Below are 17,500 nucleotides of genomic sequence, written 5' to 3'. Positions count from 1 at the left end.
CCCTAACCTGTACCCTAACCTGTACCCTTACCCTAACCTGTACCCTAACCTGTACCCTTACCCTAACCTGTACCCTTACCCTAACCCTTACCCTAATCTGTACCCTTACCCTAATCTGTACCCTTACCCTAACCTGTACCCTTACCCTAACCTGTACCCTTACCCTAACCTGTACCCTTACCCTAACCTGTACCCTAACGCTAACCTGTACCCTTACCCTAACCTGTACCCTTACCCTAACCTGTACCCTTACCCTAACCTGTACCCTTACCCTAACCTGTAACCTGTACCCTTACCCTAACCTGTACCCTAACCCTAACCTGTACCCTAACCTGTACCCTTACCCTAACCTGTACCCTAACCTGTAGCCTAACCTGTACCCTTACCCTAACCTGTACCCTTACCCTAACCTGTAATCTGTACCCTTACCCTAACCTGTACCCTAACCCTAACCTGTACCCTAACCTGTACCCTTACCCTAACCTGTACCCTAACCTGTACCCTAACCTGTACCCTTACCCTAACCTGTACCCTTACCCTAACCTGTACCCTAACCCTAACCTGTACCCTAACCTGTACCCTTACCCTAATCTGTACCCTTACCCTAACCTGTACCCTTACCCTAACCTGTACCCTTACCCTAACCTGTACCCTTACCCTAACCTGTACCCTTACCCTAACCTGTACCCTTACCCTAACCTGTACCCTAACCTGTACCCTTACCCTAACCTGTACCCTTACCCTAACCTGTACCCTTACCCTAACCTGTACCCTAACCCTAACCTGTACCCTTACCCTAACCTGTACCCTTACCCTAACCTGTACCCTTACCCTAACCTGTAACCTGTACCCTTACCCTAACCTGTACCCTAACCCTAACCTGTACCCTAACCTGTACCCTTACCCTAACCTGTACCCTTACCCTAACCTGTACCCTTACCCTAACCTGTAACCTGTACCCTTACCCTAACCTGTACCCTAACCCTAACCTGTACCCTAACCTGTACTCTTACCCTTACCCTAACCTGTACCCTAACCTGTACCCTAACCTGTACCCTTACCCTAACCTGTACCCTTACCCTAACCTGTACCCTAACCTGTACCCTAACCCTAACCTGTACCCTAACCTGTACCCTTACCCTAACCTGTACCCTAACCTGTACCCTAACCTGTACCCTTACCCTAACCTGTACCCTTACCCTAACCCTTACCCTAATCTGTACCCTTACCCTAACCTGTACCCTTACCCTAACCTGTACCCTTACCCTAACCTGTACCCTTACCCTAACCTGTACCCTTACCCTAACCTGTACCCTAACGCTAACCTGTACCCTTACCCTAACCTGTACCCTTACCCTAACCTGTACCCTTACCCTAACCTGTACCCTTACCCTAACCTGTACCCTTACCCTAACCTGTAAACCTGTACCCTTACCCTAACCTGTACCCTAACCCTAACCTGTACCCTAACCTGTACCCTTACCCTAACCTGTACCCTAACCTGTAGCCTAACCTGTACCCTTACCCTAACCTGTACCCTTACCCTAACCTGTAACCTGTACCCTTACCCTAACCTGTACCCTAACCCTAACCTGTACCCTAACCTGTACCCTTACCCTAACCTGTACCCTAACCTGTACCCTAACCTGTACCCTTACCCTAACCTGTACCCTTACCCTAACCTGTACCCTAACCCTAACCTGTACCCTAACCTGTACCCTTACCCTAATCTGTACCCTTACCCTAACCTGTACCCTTACCCTAACCTGTACCCTTACCCTAACCTGTACCCTAACCTGTACCCTTACCCTAATCTGTACCCTTACCCTAACCTGTACCCTTACCCTAACCTGTACCCTTACCCTAACCTGTACCCTTACCCTAACCTGTACCCTTACCCTAACCTGTACCCTAACCCTAACCTGTACCCTTACCCTAACCTGTACCCTTACCCTAACCTGTACCCTTACCCTAACCTGTAACCTGTACCCTTACCCTAACCTGTACCCTAACCCTAACCTGTACCCTAACCTGTACCCTTACCCTAACCTGTACCCTTACCCTAACCTGTAACCTGTACCCTTACCCTAACCTGTACCCTAACCCTAACCTGTACCCTAACCTGTACCCTTACCCTTACCCTAACCTGTACCCTAACCTGTACCCTAACCTGTACCCTTACCCTAACCTGTACCCTTACCCTAACCTGTACCCTAACCTGTACCCTTACCCTAATCTGTACCCTTACCCTAACCTGTACACTTACCCTAACCTGTACCCTTACCCTAACCTGTACCCTTACCCTAACCTGTACCCTTACCCTAACCTGTACCCTAACCCTAACCTGTACCCTTACCCTAACCTGTACCCTTACCCTAACCTGTACCCTAACCTGTACCCTTACCCTAACCTGTACCCTTACCCTAACCTGTACCCTTACCCTAACCTGTACCCTTACCCTAACCTGTACCCTAACCTGTACCCTTACCCTAACCTGTACCCTTACCCTAACCTGTACCCTTACCCTAACCTTAACACAAAAACCTAACCTTAACTCTAACCTTAACCCGCAAGCCCAACCTTAACCATTAAACTAACCTCAGCTCCTAACCATAAACCTAATTCTAGCCCTAATTCTAACCTTAACCCTAAACCTAATTCTAACCTTAATCCTAAACCTAATTCTAACCCTAAAACTAATTCTAACCTTCATCCTAAACCTAATTCTAACCCTAACACTAATTCTAACCTTAATCCTAAACCTAATTCTAACCCTAAAACTAATTCTAACCTCAACCCTAAACCTAATTCTAACCTTAATCCTAAACCTAATTCTAACCTTAATCCTAAACCTAATTCTAACCCTTAAACCTAATTCTAACCTTAATCCTAAACCTAATTCTAACCCTAAACCTAATTCTAACCTTAATCCTAAACCTAATTCTAACCCTAAACCTAATTCTAACCTTAATCCTAAACCTAATTCTAACCCTAAACCTAATTCTAACCTTAATCCTAAACCTAATTCTAACCTTAACCCTAAACCCCCTAGAAACAGCATTTGACCTTGTGGGGATTAACAACATGTCCCCAGCTTGTCAAATTGTTGTTTGTTTACTATTCTTTTAGGGACTTCTGGTCCAAGTGTAGTTAAACACATCCACATGTAGCTACCTCTCAAGTCTCTTCTGGATGTGTCTGCCTAAAGAACCAAGCTTGGGGTTATGGAGGGTCAACCCATTTCAGTTCTATCTGATAGTCAAATTCTCTGGAGCCCTCAACCCTCAGTCTACCTGACACACACACACACACACACACACACACACACACACACACACACACACACACACACACACACACACACCCTCCGTATCCCTGACTGGCTGTCTGTCAGATAAACCCTTGTTTAGCTATAAGGTTATATCTGCCTGCGCTTTGTGTTGTTAGGGAAATAAAAGCAGGCTTGGATCTAAATTGCAGGTATTGAAGTGAGAAAACTCACAATCATGTTGAAGGAATCCCCCAGTGTAGGGGTCACTCAGGTGTGACTGTCTGAACGGAGTAGCGTTTGCAGGTTAGGTTGATTGGGGCGGCAGGTAGCCTAGTGGTTAGAGTGTTGGACAAGTAATCGAAAGTTTGCAAGATCGAATCCCTGAGCTGACAAGGTAAAACTCTGTCGTTCTGCCCCTGAACAAGGCAGTTAACCCACTGTTCCTTGGCTGTCATTGAAAATAAGAATTTGTTCTTAACTGACTTGACCAAGATAAATAAAGGTGAAATCAAGCCTCTGTTGAGACTGAACTGAAGTATAAGGTAGCTGAACCAGAGAATTGTGGGTAAAGGCGCACCACAGGGAAGTGTGTTGTCGCATCGTTCGATTGTTTTTGCCATTATGGTCCGTCAGGGTACGCAACAGGGATGTGTTGTTGCCTCCCCTCAGCAACAACTAGTCTAACCACAGAGCTTGTTAGGAGAAGGACTAGTCTAACCACAGAGCTTGTTAGGAGAAGAGACTAGTTTAACTACAGAGCTTGTTAGGAGAAGAGACTAGTTTAACTACAGAGCTTGTTAGGAGATGAGACTAGTCTAACCACAGAGCTTGTTAGGAGATGAGACTAGTCTAACCACAGAGCTTGTTAGGAGATGAGACTAGTCTAACCACAGAGCTTGTTAGGAGAAGTGACTAGTTTAACTACAGAGCTTGTTAGGAGATGAGACTAGTCTAACCACAGAGCTTGTTAGGAGATGAGACTAGTCTAACCACAGAGCTTGTTAGGAGATGAGACTAGTCTAACCACAGAGCTTGTTAGGAGAAGAGACTAGTTTAACCACAGAGCTTGTTAGGAGATGAGACTAGTCTAACCACAGAGCTTGTTAGGAGATGAGACTAGTCTAACCACAGAGCTTGTTAGGAGATGAGACTAGTCTAACCACAGAGCTTGTTAGGAGATGAGACTAGTCTAACCACAGAGCTTGTTAGGAGATGAGACTAGTCTAACCACAGAGCTTGTTAGGAGAAGAGACTAGTTTAACCACAGAGCTTGTTAGGAGATGAGACTAGTCTAACCACAGAGCTTGTTAGGAGAAGAGACTAGTTTAACTACAGAGCTTGTTAGGAGATGAGACTAGTCTAACCACAGAGCTTGTTAGGAGATGAGACTAGTCTAACCACAGAGCTTGTTAGGAGAAGAGACTAGTTTAACCACAGAGCTTGTTAGGAGATGAGACTAGTCTAACCACAGAGCTTGTTAGGAGATGAGACTAGTCTAACCACAGAGCTTGTTAGGAGAAGAGACTAGTCTAACCACAGAGCTCTTTAGGAGATGAGACTAGTCTAACCACAGAGCTTGTTAGGAGAATAGACTAGTTTAACTACAGAGCTTGTTAGGAGATGAGACTAGTCTAACCACAGAGCTTGTTAGGAGATGAGACTAGTCTAACCACAGAGCTTGTTAGGAGATGAGACTAGTTTAACCATAGAGCCCGTTAGTGGATGATACTAGTCTAACCACAGAGCTTGTTAGGAGATGAGACTAGTCTAACCACAGAGCTTGTTAGGAGATGAGACTAGTCTAACCACAGAGCTTGTTAGGAGATGAGACTAGTCTAACCACAGAGCTTGTTAGGAGATGAGACTAGTCTAACCACAGAGCTTGTTAGGAGAAGAGACTAGTTTAACCACAGAGCTTGTTAGGAGATGAGACTAGTCTAACCACAGAGCTTGTTAGGAGAAGAGACTAGTTTAACTACAGAGCTTGTTAGGAGATGAGACTAGTCTAACCACAGAGCTTGTTAGGAGATGAGACTAGTCTAACCACAGAGCTTGTTAGGAGAAGAGACTAGTCTAACCACAGAGCTTGTTAGGAGAAAAGACTAGTTTAACCACAGAGCTTGTTAGGAGAAGGACTAGTTTAGCCACAGAGCTTGTTAAGAGAAGGACTAGTCTAACCACAGAGCTTGTTAGGAGATGAGACTAGTTTAACCATAGAGCTTGTTAGGAGAAGAGACTAGTTTAACTACAGAGCTTGTTAGGAGATGAGACTAGTCTAACCACAGAGCTTGTTAGGAGATGAGACTAGTCTAACCACAGAGCTTGTTAGGAGAAGAGACTAGTCTAACCACAGAGCTTGTTAGGAGATGAGACTAGTCTAACCACAGAGCTTGTTAGGAGATGAGACTAGTCTAACCACAGAGCTTGTTAGGAGAAGAGACTAGTCTAACCACAGAGCTTGTTAGGAGATGAGACTAGTCTAACCACAGAGCTTGTTAGGAGAAGGACTAGTTTAACCACATAGCTTGTTAAGAGAAGGACTAGTTTAGCCACAGAGCTTGTTAAGAGAAGGACTAGTTTAGCCACAGAGCTTGTTAAGAGAAGGACTAGTCTAACCACAGAGCTTGTTAGGAGATGAGACTAGTTTAACCACAGAGCTCGTTAGGAGATGAGACTAGTCTAACCACATAGCTTCTTAGGAAAAGGACTAGTTTAACCACAGAGCTCTTTAGGAGATGAGAACAACACTAACAAAAATAACATTGAAGGAAAAGCAGATAGCAGAAGGAACATTTCGATAAGCAACAGACGAAGATAACAAAAATACAATTTTAGTGAACATTTATCATGGGTTTCTTCTGGCCACACAATTATAATGTTTAAGTAAACAACGCCTTAGGAAATACTGGCATCGGGATAAAAATAAATCAAATTGTTTGAGCCTTTTGTCAAAATGGTTTGAAATAGGAACTCATTCATTCACTGATAACCAGTGTTTTAACACAGCCCAAAGCCACGGTCTTACCCAGTTTGGAACCGGTGTTTTAACACAGCCCAAAGCCACGGTCTTACCCAGTTTGGAACCGGTGTTTTAACACAGCCCAAAGCCACGGTCTTACCCAGTTTGGAACCGGTGTTTTAACACAGCCCAAAGCCACGGTCTTACCCAGTTTGGAACCGGTGTTTTAACACAGCCCAAAGCCACGGTCTTACCCAGTTTGGAACCGGTGTTTTAACACAGCCCAAAGCCACGGTCTTACCCAGTTTTGAACCGGTGTTTTAACACAGCCAAAAACCATGGTCTTACCCAGTTTGGAACCGGTGTTTTAACACAGCCCAAAGCCACGGTCTTACCCAGTTTGGAACCGGTGTTTTAACACAGCCCAAAGCCACGGTCTTACCCAGTTTGGAACCGGTGTTTTAACACAGCCCAAAGCCACGGTCTTACCCAGTTTGGAACCGGTGTTTTAACACAGCCCAAAGCCACGGTCTTACCCAGTTTGGAACCGGTGTTTTAACACAGCCCAAAGCCACGGTCTTACCCAGTTTGGAACCGGTGTTTTAACACAGCCAAAAACCACGGTGTTACCCAGTTTGGAACCGGTGTTTTAACACAGCCCAAAGCCACGGTGTTACCCAGTTTGGAACCAGTGTTTTAACACAGCCCAAAGCCACGGTCTTACCCAGTTTGGAACCGGTGTTTTAACACAGCCCAAAGCCACGGTCTTACCCAGTTTGGAACCAGTGTTTTAACACAGCCCAAAGCCAAACCCTGTGTAGATATCCAGACAGTCCAGAGACTACTACGGGAACTATGAATTCTCTATTTAAAATGGGGCCATCCGCAGTTGAAACAATAACAAAGTGTCCTCCCCGCCCCTGTTTCGGTAAAAAGTGAGGGCGGCAGGGTAGCCTAGTGGTTAGAGCGTTGGACTAGTAACCGGAAGGTTGCGAGTTCAAACCCCCGAGCTGACAAGGTACAAATCTGTCGTTCTGCCCCTGAACAGGCAGTTAACCCACTGTTCCCAGGCCGTCATTGAAAATAAGAATTTGTTCTTAACTGACTTGCCTGGTTAAATAAAGGTAAAATAAATAAAAAAAAAAAAGCTGAGGGACGCAGCTGGAGAAATGTAACCACTCAAATGTATAGACAGAGGTATGGACACAAGGACTGACCATCCATGATATCAAACTGATACGTTTAACCATATTATGAGACTATATAGTGTTTGTTCACATTTACTTTGTTTCCAAACATTGGTGTAAAACAAGTTGACAGTTCAACTAAGGTCATGAGGCATTTCTAAGTTATATTCTTCAAGAATCAATGGGTACGTATAATTCATGTCTAAGTCCAAAAGTTCCAACTACAGATGAACTCTTTAACCCTTGTGTGGTGTCCATGTTTATGGTCTGATGGACACCAAAACATTATAGCGGTTTTTAAAACCAACACAGCCATAACAATTTACATAAAAACAAGTCATGTATGTTGACTTATTTCAATTACAAGCAATATAGACAGTATAATGGCTAATATTTTCCATTTACCTCTTCTAGATCACATTTATCAAGAAGACTGCTATTCATTTTTAGGGGGGGATAAAATGCCTTGCCCAACCGTCTATTATAATCAAGACATGGGAGGAATTAAATCATGTTTATCTTGAATAAATATAAATGAAACAAGGTTTTCACCACTATTGATGTTTACTGCTTTGATCTGAACCAATTGGAAGGACACATTTTACATACAGTATTTTAGTTTTGAAATGATAAATGAGCCCCGTTGAACACAAATTAAGGCCGATCTGCACACCACATGAGGGACAGAGTTTTACAGTGTGTGTGTGTGTTGTAAATGTATTTCTCGCACCTGATGCATGTGTACTGTGTCTTCCTGTCCTTCTGGGTCCACACACACATTGCAGTGCTTTGTTGCTACCAGCTGCAATCTAGAATGTTCAGGAATCTCACTTCCCATATATTGTTACAGCAGGCCAAGGAAGGAACATCTCACACACACACACACACACACACACACACACACACACACACACACACACACACACACACACACACACACACACACACACACACACACACACACACACCCTTTTCCAAACTTGTATTGCCCTCAGACCCAAACACCACACAAGGGTTAACTTTTATATCCAACTACTATTTTAATCAGCCCCTAGTTTAAACATTATTAGTTCAACCTCTTGCACTGGTTCATCTTCCAAAGTAAAGCCTAAATGTGGCTCCTACTCACTCATCGCTCTGTCACCCAGATAAGAGCTGTGTTTGATGTTGGCCTTTGTCTCTCTCTCTCTCTCTCTCTCTCTCTCTCTCTCTCTCTCTCTCTCTCTCTCTCTCTCTCTCTCTCTCTCTCCGTCTTTGTCTCTCTTTCTTTGTCTCTCTCTCTCTCTCTCTCCCCCTCTTTGTCTCTCTCTCTTTGTCTCTCTCTCTCTCTCTCTCTCTCTTCTCTCTCTCTCTCTCCCTCTATGTCTCTCTCTCTTTGTCTCTCTCTCTCTCTCTGACTATCTGTAACCTCCAGAACCCGGAACCACCAGGGGCCTTCTGTTTCTCCAGAAGCCCCAGAGAGTCACCTCCCTCCTGGGGAGAGATGCCGTGTTGGAGTGCTCCGCCTCTGGGTTCCCCACCCCCGCCTTCCACTGGATGAGAGGAGCCGAGAGGATACAGAGCAGGTGAGTGACTCCTTGATTCCGTCCCAAATGGCACTCTATTTACTAGCTACTTTCAACTAGGGCCCCTTGGGAGTTGTGTACTATATAGGAAATACGATCCACCCTTCTTTTCCACAAGACTTCTGATGTGTGATGAGCAGAGCAACATCAAACCAGCCGGCAAGCTTGTAGAAATGACGACATTACAGATAGTTTTGCGCGCTGGGTTTGAGTCGGAGCCGCGTGTCATTTTCACCATGCTACAGCGGTATGTGAACCCTTTGGAATTACCTGGATTTCTGCATAAATTAGTCATAAAATTTGGTCTGAACTTCATCTAGGTCACAACGATAGACAAACACAGTCTGCTTAAACTAATGACACACAAACATTTTCATGTCTTTTATTGAACGCACCGTGGGGAAAAAGGATGTGAAACCTTGGATTTAATAACTGGTTGAGCATCCTTTGGCAGCAATAAACTCATCATTGTGCCCTTAAAGCTCATCACTAAGCTAAGGACCCTGGGACTAAACACCTCCCTCTGCAACTGGATTTCGGACTTCCTAACGGGCCGCCCCCAGGTGGTAAGAGTAGGTAACAACACCTCCACCCCGCTGATCCTCAACATTGGGGCCCCACAATGGTGCGTGCTCAGCCCACTCCTTTACTCCCTGTTCACCCACGACTGCACGGCCAGGCACGACTCCAACACCATCTTTAAGTTTGCCAATGACACAACACTGATCACCGACAACGACGAGACAGTCTATCGGGAGGTGTCAGAGACCTGACCGTGTGGTGCCAGGACAACAACCTCTCCCTCAACGTGATCAAGACAAAGGAGATGATTGTGGACTACAGGAAAAGGAGGACCGAGGACGACCCCATTCTCATCGACGGGGCTGCAGTGAAGCAGGTTGAGAGCTTCAAGGTCCTTGGCGTCCACATCACCAACAAACTAAGCACCAGTCATGAAGCGGGCACGTCAAATCACCTCAGCAGACTGAAAAGATTTTGCTTTGGTCCTTAGATCCTCAAAAGGTTTTTATAGCTGCACCATCGAGAGCATCCTGTGGCAATTCTTTTTGTGAACAGCAAACTCAAATTTTGTGCGTGTTTTTTTTATAGGTCAAGGCAGCTCTAATTAACATCTCCAATCTCATCTCATTGAATGGACTCCAGGTTAGCTGACTCCTGACTCCAATTAGCTTTTGGAAAAGTCATTAGCCTAGGGGTTCACATACTTTTTCCAACATACACAGTGAATGTTTAAATTATGTATTCAATATAGACAAGAAAAATACAATAATTTGTGTGTTATTAGTTTAAGCACACTGTGTTTGTCTATTGTTGTGACTAAGATAAAGATCAGATACAATTTTATGACACATTTATGCAGAAATTCAGGTAATTCCAAAGGGTTAAAATGCTTTATCTTACCAATATATATCACTAACTACTGTACTGTAAGATATTGCTGAGAGATATCTGGAAGTTGAATACACATTACTGTTTTCTTGGTTTTCTTGGTTTTCTGTCTTTGATTCGTCATCTGTGCTTCTGCAGGTCTAAGAAGTACTCCCTGCTGGGCGGCAGTAACCTCCTGATCAGCAGCGTAACGGACGACGACTCAGGCTCCTACAGCTGCGTGGCGTTTAACAAGAACCAGAACATCACGGCTTCCTGCGAGCTGTCCGTCCTCGGTAAGTGTGTCCCACGAGACCGCCACTCGTCGCTCGGTGGGAACCTACCTCCGCTGGCACACAAACAAACAAACAAACAAACAGAGCTACATCTTCTACAGGTGTCTCTCTGTCCATATCTCTTCTCCATTGCCTTCATGGTCTCAAGTCTGTGGAAAATTGAACCGTTTCAGTTACAACCCTCCTGAGGAACTGCCAGACAAAACTCTGAATACCTGAACACAATTTTTGACTGCCATTTTCCCTGACAAAAACGAACTACATGCCAACCATAACTTTGTTTAGGATTTTGGCTGACCTAGATTATACATGATATTTAATTTAATAATTTAATCTGACAAATATAACCTACAAATATAACCTACAGTACATGTACATGATACAGTAAATGAAGTTTGCAGATGCCTCGTTCCAGATGCCATCAGACGATAGAGTCTAACGATTAAAGAATCTTCCATTTGAATGTCTTTGCCAACTTTCTATCAGAATGCAGCGCCAGTCTGACGATTCCAGAATCTTCCATTTGAATGTCTTTGCCAACTTTCTATCAGAATGCAGCGCCAGTCTGACGATTCCAGAATCTTCCATTTGAATGTCTTTGCCAACCTTCTGCTACTTTGGATGCTTGATATGGAACTCAGTTCACATCAAATAGCAAGTTTTGATCCGTCAAATAGTGTAATTTTGTTGTGTATCTTTTTTGACACGCAAAAAAAATAAATACAAATAAATGATGTTTTATATTTGACGTAGTGATATTGATTACACTCGTATTGTCTTATGTCACAGCGATTCTCTGATAAGTGATGATCACAGCTGTGATGTGGTGTTAAAGTCTCGTCTCGCCCAACTGCCACTGTCACACGACTGCAGACACACTTTCCCAAAGCTCTGGGACAGTGCTGGTTTAAAAACAAAGCTAGCTAATGGATGCAATGTTCCTTCCTCCAAAACACGCACAATACCCTAACGGTGTTCCATAGCCTGAGACAATGTTTTACCCTGATAGTTCCAAACAGACTCATCAAACTCAGCGACTGATGCTTTTTAAAATCATAAGATCTAAACATGAAGCGGTTAACTTTTCATTGTGAAACAGTTTAGAAACATCTGCTAATTTGAGACACAGGTCATTTATACGTGACTGACTGGCTTAGACGTACACTGAGAGTACAAAACATTAGGAACACCTGCTCTTTCCATGACATAGACTGAAAGCTATGATCCCTTGTTGACGTCACTTGTTAAATCCACTGCAATCAGCAGACAGTAGATGAATTAACATAATAATTAATTAACATAATAAAACATTTAAAATGTTTCTATGTCAAACAGTTTTGTTATAATTCAGTTTTCTGGAATGTATATAAAGTGTAATATTGGGACGCAAACTCAAAATGTAATACATTTCAACTCTATATCTGACAAGGTACAAGTATCTTCTTTTTTAAGCCCATCACCATGTGTGTGAGGTCTATACTCAAAGTAGATTTGTTAAAAACAACCGAGAACCACTCTGTGTGACCCTGATTTAGCCCACTAGAGTAGAATGTTAAATAAATAATTTTTAGTCTTGAGACAATGGATTGTGTTTGTGTGTCATTCAGAGGGTGAATGGGTAAGACACAATATTTAAGTGTCTTTAAACGGGGTATGGTACTAGGTGACAGGCGCACCGGTTTGAGTCAAGAACTGCAATGATGCTGGGGTTTTTCACACTCAACAGTTTTCTGTGTGTATCAAGAATGGTCCACCACCCAAAGGACATCCAGCCAACTTGACACAACTGTGGGAAGCACTGGAGTCAACATGGGCCAGCATCCCTGTGGAACGCTTTCAACACCTTGTAGAGTCCATGTCCCGACGAACTGAGGCTGTTCTGAGGGCAAAAGGGGGGATAGGGGGGGGGGGTTCAACTGAACATTAGGAAGGTGTTCTTAATGTTTTGTAGACTCCATGTGTATTCCATTACATGAAGCTCTGTTGTCCAAACAGATTGTATTATAGTCTGATCAATAAAACAACAGTTGATCCATAGTCAATATTGAACAGGAGATGGTTTTGAAAAGAGGGTGGGGGGGGGGGGGCGTGTGTGGTAAACCTCAACTAAATCTCCTAATAAATAATGTGGAAATTGAGCAAGTTGAGATGACTGAACTGCTTGGAGTAACACTGGATTGTAAACTGTTATGGTCAAAACATATTGATACAACAGTAGCTAAGATGGGGAGAAGTATGTCCATAATAAAGCACTGCTCTACCTTCTTAGCAACACTGTCAACAAGGCAGGTCCTTCAGGCCCTAGTTTCTACCTTCTTAACAACACTATCAACAAGGCAGGTCCTACAGGCCCTAGTTTCTACCTTCTTAACAACACTATCAACAAGGCAGGTCCTACAGGCCCTAGTTTCTACCTTAACAGCACTATCAACAAGGCAGGTCCTACAGGCCCTAGTTTCTACCTTCTTAACAACACTGTCAACAAGGCAGGTCCTACAGGCCCTAGTTTCTACCTTCTTAACAACACTGTCAACAAGGCAGGTCCTACAGGCCCTAGTTTCTACCTTCTTAACAGCACTATCAACAAGGCAGGTCCTACAGGCCCTAGTTTCGACCTTCTTAACAGCACTATCAACAAGGCAGGTCCTACAGGCCCTAGTTTCTACCTTCTTAACACTATCAACAAGGCAGGTCCTATAGGCCCTAGTTTCTACCTTCTTAACAGCACTATCAACAAGGCAGGTCCTACAGGCCCTAGTTTTGTCTCACCTGGACTACTGTTCAGTCGTGTGGTCAGGTGCCACAAAGAGGGACTTAGGAAAATTACAATTGATTCTGATCAGGGCAGCACGGCTGGTTCAGAACAGGGCAGCACGGCTGGTTCAGAACAGGGCAGCACGGCTGGTTCAGAACAGGGCAGCACGGCTGGTTCAGAACAGGGCAGCACGGCTGGTTCAGAACAGGGCAGCACGGCTGGTTCAGAACAGGGCAGCAAGGCTGGAGCAGAACAGGGCAGCACGGCTGGTTCAGAACAGGGCAGCACGTCTGGCCCTTGGATGTACACAGAGAGCTAATATTAATAATATGCATGTCAGTCTCTCCTGGCTCAAAGTGGAAAAGAGATTGACTTCATCACTACTTTTATTTATGAGAGGTATTGACATGTTGAATGCACCGAGCTGTCTGTCTAAACTACTGGCACACAGCTCAGACACCCATACATACCCCACAATACATGCCACCAGAGGTCTGTCTAAACTACTGGCACACAGCTCAGACACCCATACATACCCCACAAGACATGTCACCAGAGGTCTGTTTAAACTACTAACACACGGCTCAGACACCCAAGCATACCCCACAAGACATGCCACCAGAGGTCTGTCTAAACTACTGGCACACAGCTTAGACACCCATACATACCCTACAAGACATGTCACCAGAGGTCTGTTTAAACTACTAACACACAGCTCAGACACCCATACATACCCCACAAGACATGCCACCAGAGGTCTGTCTAAACTACTAACACACAGCTCAGACACCCAACATACCCTACAAGACATGTCACCAGAGGTCTGTTTAAACTACTAACACACAGCTCAGACACCCATCCATACCCCACAAGACATGCCACCAGAGGTCTGTTTAAACTACTAACACACAGCTCAGACACCCATACATACCCTACAAGACATGCCACCAGAGGTCTGTTTAAACTACTAACACACAGCTCAGACACCCATACATACCCTACAAGACATGCCACCAGAGGTCTGTTTAAACTACTAACACACAGCTCAGACACCCATACATACCCCACAAGACATGCCACCAGAGGTCTGTCTAAACTACTAACACACGGCTCAGACACCCATACATACCCTACAAGACATGCCACCAGAGGTCTGTCTAAACTACTAACACACAGCTTAGACACCCATACATACCCCACAAGACATGCCACCAGAGGTCTGTCTAAACTACTAACACACAGCTCAGACACCCATACATACACCACAAGACATGCCACCAGAGGTCTGTCTAAACTACTAACACACGGCTCAGACACCCAACATACCCTACAAGACATGTCACCAGAGGTCTGTTTAAACTACTAACACACAGCTCAGACACCCATACATACCCCACAAGACATGCCACCAGAGGTCTGTCTAAACTACTAACACACGGCTCAGACACCCATACATACCCTACAAGACATGCCACCAGAGGTCTGTTTAAACTACTAACACACAGCTTAGACACCCATACATACCCCACAAGACATGCCACCAGAGGTCTGTCTAAACTACTAACACACGGCTCAGACACCCAACATACCCTACAAGACATGTCACCAGAGGTCTGTTTAAACTACTAACACACAGCTCAGACACCCAATACATACCCCACAAGACATGTCACCAGAGGTCTGTCTAAACTACTAACACACGGCTCAGACACCCAACATACCCTACAAGACATGTCACCAGAGGTCTGTTTAAACTACTAACACACAGCTCAGACACCCAATACATACCCCACAAGACATGTCACCAGAGGTCTGTCTAAACTACTAACACACGGCTCAGACACCCAACATACCCTACAAGACATGTCACCAGAGGTCTGTTTAAACTACTAACACACAGCTCAGACACCCATACATACCCCACAAGACATGCCACCAGAGGTCTGTTTAAACTACTAACACACAGCTCAGACACCCATACATACCCTACAAGACATGCCACCAGAGGTCTGTCTAAACTACTAACACACAGCTCAGACACCCAACATACCCTACAAGACATGTCACCAGAGGTCTGTTTAAACTACTGGCACACGGCTCAGACACCCAACATACCCCACAAGACATGCCACCAGAGGTCTGTCTAAAGTACTAACACACGGCTCAGACACCCATACATACCCCACAAGACATGCCACCAGAGGTCTGTTTAAACTACTGGCACACAGCTCAGACACCCATACATACCCCACAAGACATGCCACCAGAGGTCTGTTTAAACTACTAACACACAGCTCAGACACCCATACATACCCCACAAGACATGCCACCAGAGGTCTGTTTAAACTACTAACACACAGCTCAGACACCCAACATACCCTACAAGACATGCCACCAGAGGTCTGTTTAAACTACTAACACACAGCTCAGACACCCATTCATACCCTACAAGACATGCCACCAGAGGTCTGTTTAAACTACTGGCACACAGCTCAGACACCCATACATACCCCACAAGACATGCCACCAGAGGTCTGTTTAAACTACTAACACACAGCTCAGACACCCATACATACCCCACAAGACATGCCACCAGAGGTCTGTTTAAACTACTGGCACACAGCTCAGACACCCAACATACCCTACAAGACATGTCACCAGAGGTCTGTTTAAACTACTAACACACAGCTCAGACACCCAACATACCCTACAAGACATGCCACCAGAGGTCTGTTTAAACTACTAACACACAGCTCAGACACCCAACATACCCTACAAGACATGTCACCAGAGGTCTGTTTAAACTACTAACACACAGCTCAGACACCCAATACATACCCCACAAGACATGTCACCAGAGGTCTGTTTAAACTACTAACACACAGCTCAGACACCCAATACATACCCCACAAGACATGTCACCAGAGGTCTCTTCACAGTCTCCAAGTCCAGAACAGACAATGGGAGGCGCATGGAACTCTATTCCACAGTACTACATAGAGCCATGACTACATGGAACTCTATTCCACATCAGGTAACTGATGCAGCAGTAGAATCAGATTTAAAAAACAGATTAAAAAACACCTTATGGAACAACTGGGACTGTGAAGCAACACAAACATAGGCACAGACACATGCACACACACACACACACACACACACACACACACACACACACACACACACACACACACACACACACACACACACACACACACACACACACACACACACACACACACACACAACACACACAACACACACTAACATACGCACTATACATGGAGGTGCTTATATATCAACCAAAGATGGGATCTTCTGTTTTCTTTAACTATGTTGAGCGTGAACATATTGCCTTTCATTCACAAGCGTTGAAGTGGCTTTCATACATAGAGATGATTCACAGAATCCTTCACTTCAAATGCAGTACGTCGGGGACTTCCTTTAAGTTATATGGAAAGCACAGCAGGGTGACAGCGGGTCAGTCTGTTCTGAAGCCAAAGTAGTGTGTGTGTCCCAAAACGGCATCCTATTCCTCATCTAGTGCACTACCCTGGTCTAAAGTAGTGCACTATATAGGGAATAGGGTGCCATTTGAGACGCCATAGCGACGTTCCCCCGTTAGCTCTCAAATGGTGGTTGGGTAGCTTTGGGAATTATACTTCTATACTTCTATACTTCTATCTGTCAGTCAGCACGGCGATGTGACAAGCACACGCTTAAGATTACCCAGAAAGCTGCTGTTCGTTTATGATGTGGTACAGGTTGTCGTGATACAGTAGCCATCGATCAACTCGAAACTCACTGTTCTTTTGGTGGGAACCCTTGCTGTTGATTGACAGTGAGTAGTGACTGCAAGCATAGGAACCATCCTCTCTCTCTCTCACTTTTTCCCTTTCGCTCTCTCTCTCTCTCCAATTTTTTTTCTCTGTCTCTCTCTCTTTCTCTCGCTCTGTATGTGTCTGTTTCTCTCGATCTCCGTCTCTCTCTCGATCTCTGTCTCTCTCTCGACCGCCGTCTCTGTCTCGATCTCTGTCTCTCTCTCGATCTCCATCTCTCTCTCGATCTCCGTCTCTTT

General features: G+C 44.7%; 1 protein-coding gene across 2 annotated transcripts in view; it reads left to right on the top strand.

The window, feature by feature from the left end:
* Positions 1-17,500, top strand: part of LOC110513199 (netrin receptor DCC-like) — a 632,990-nt gene that overhangs the window by 273,368 nt on the left and 342,122 nt on the right. For both annotated transcript variants that reach the window (XM_036976622.1, XM_036976621.1), the window contains exons 4-5: positions 8,832-8,982; positions 10,531-10,667. In XM_036976622.1, coding sequence (XP_036832517.1) covers positions 8,832-8,982; positions 10,531-10,667 — 288 coding nt within the window. The remainder of the gene's footprint in view (positions 1-8,831; positions 8,983-10,530; positions 10,668-17,500) is intronic.

Source organism: Oncorhynchus mykiss, chromosome 5, assembly GCF_013265735.2.
Source record: "Oncorhynchus mykiss isolate Arlee chromosome 5, USDA_OmykA_1.1, whole genome shotgun sequence".
Classification (NCBI taxonomy): Eukaryota; Metazoa; Chordata; class Actinopteri; order Salmoniformes; family Salmonidae; genus Oncorhynchus; species Oncorhynchus mykiss.
This window is presented reverse-complemented; position numbering and strand designations above follow the sequence as displayed.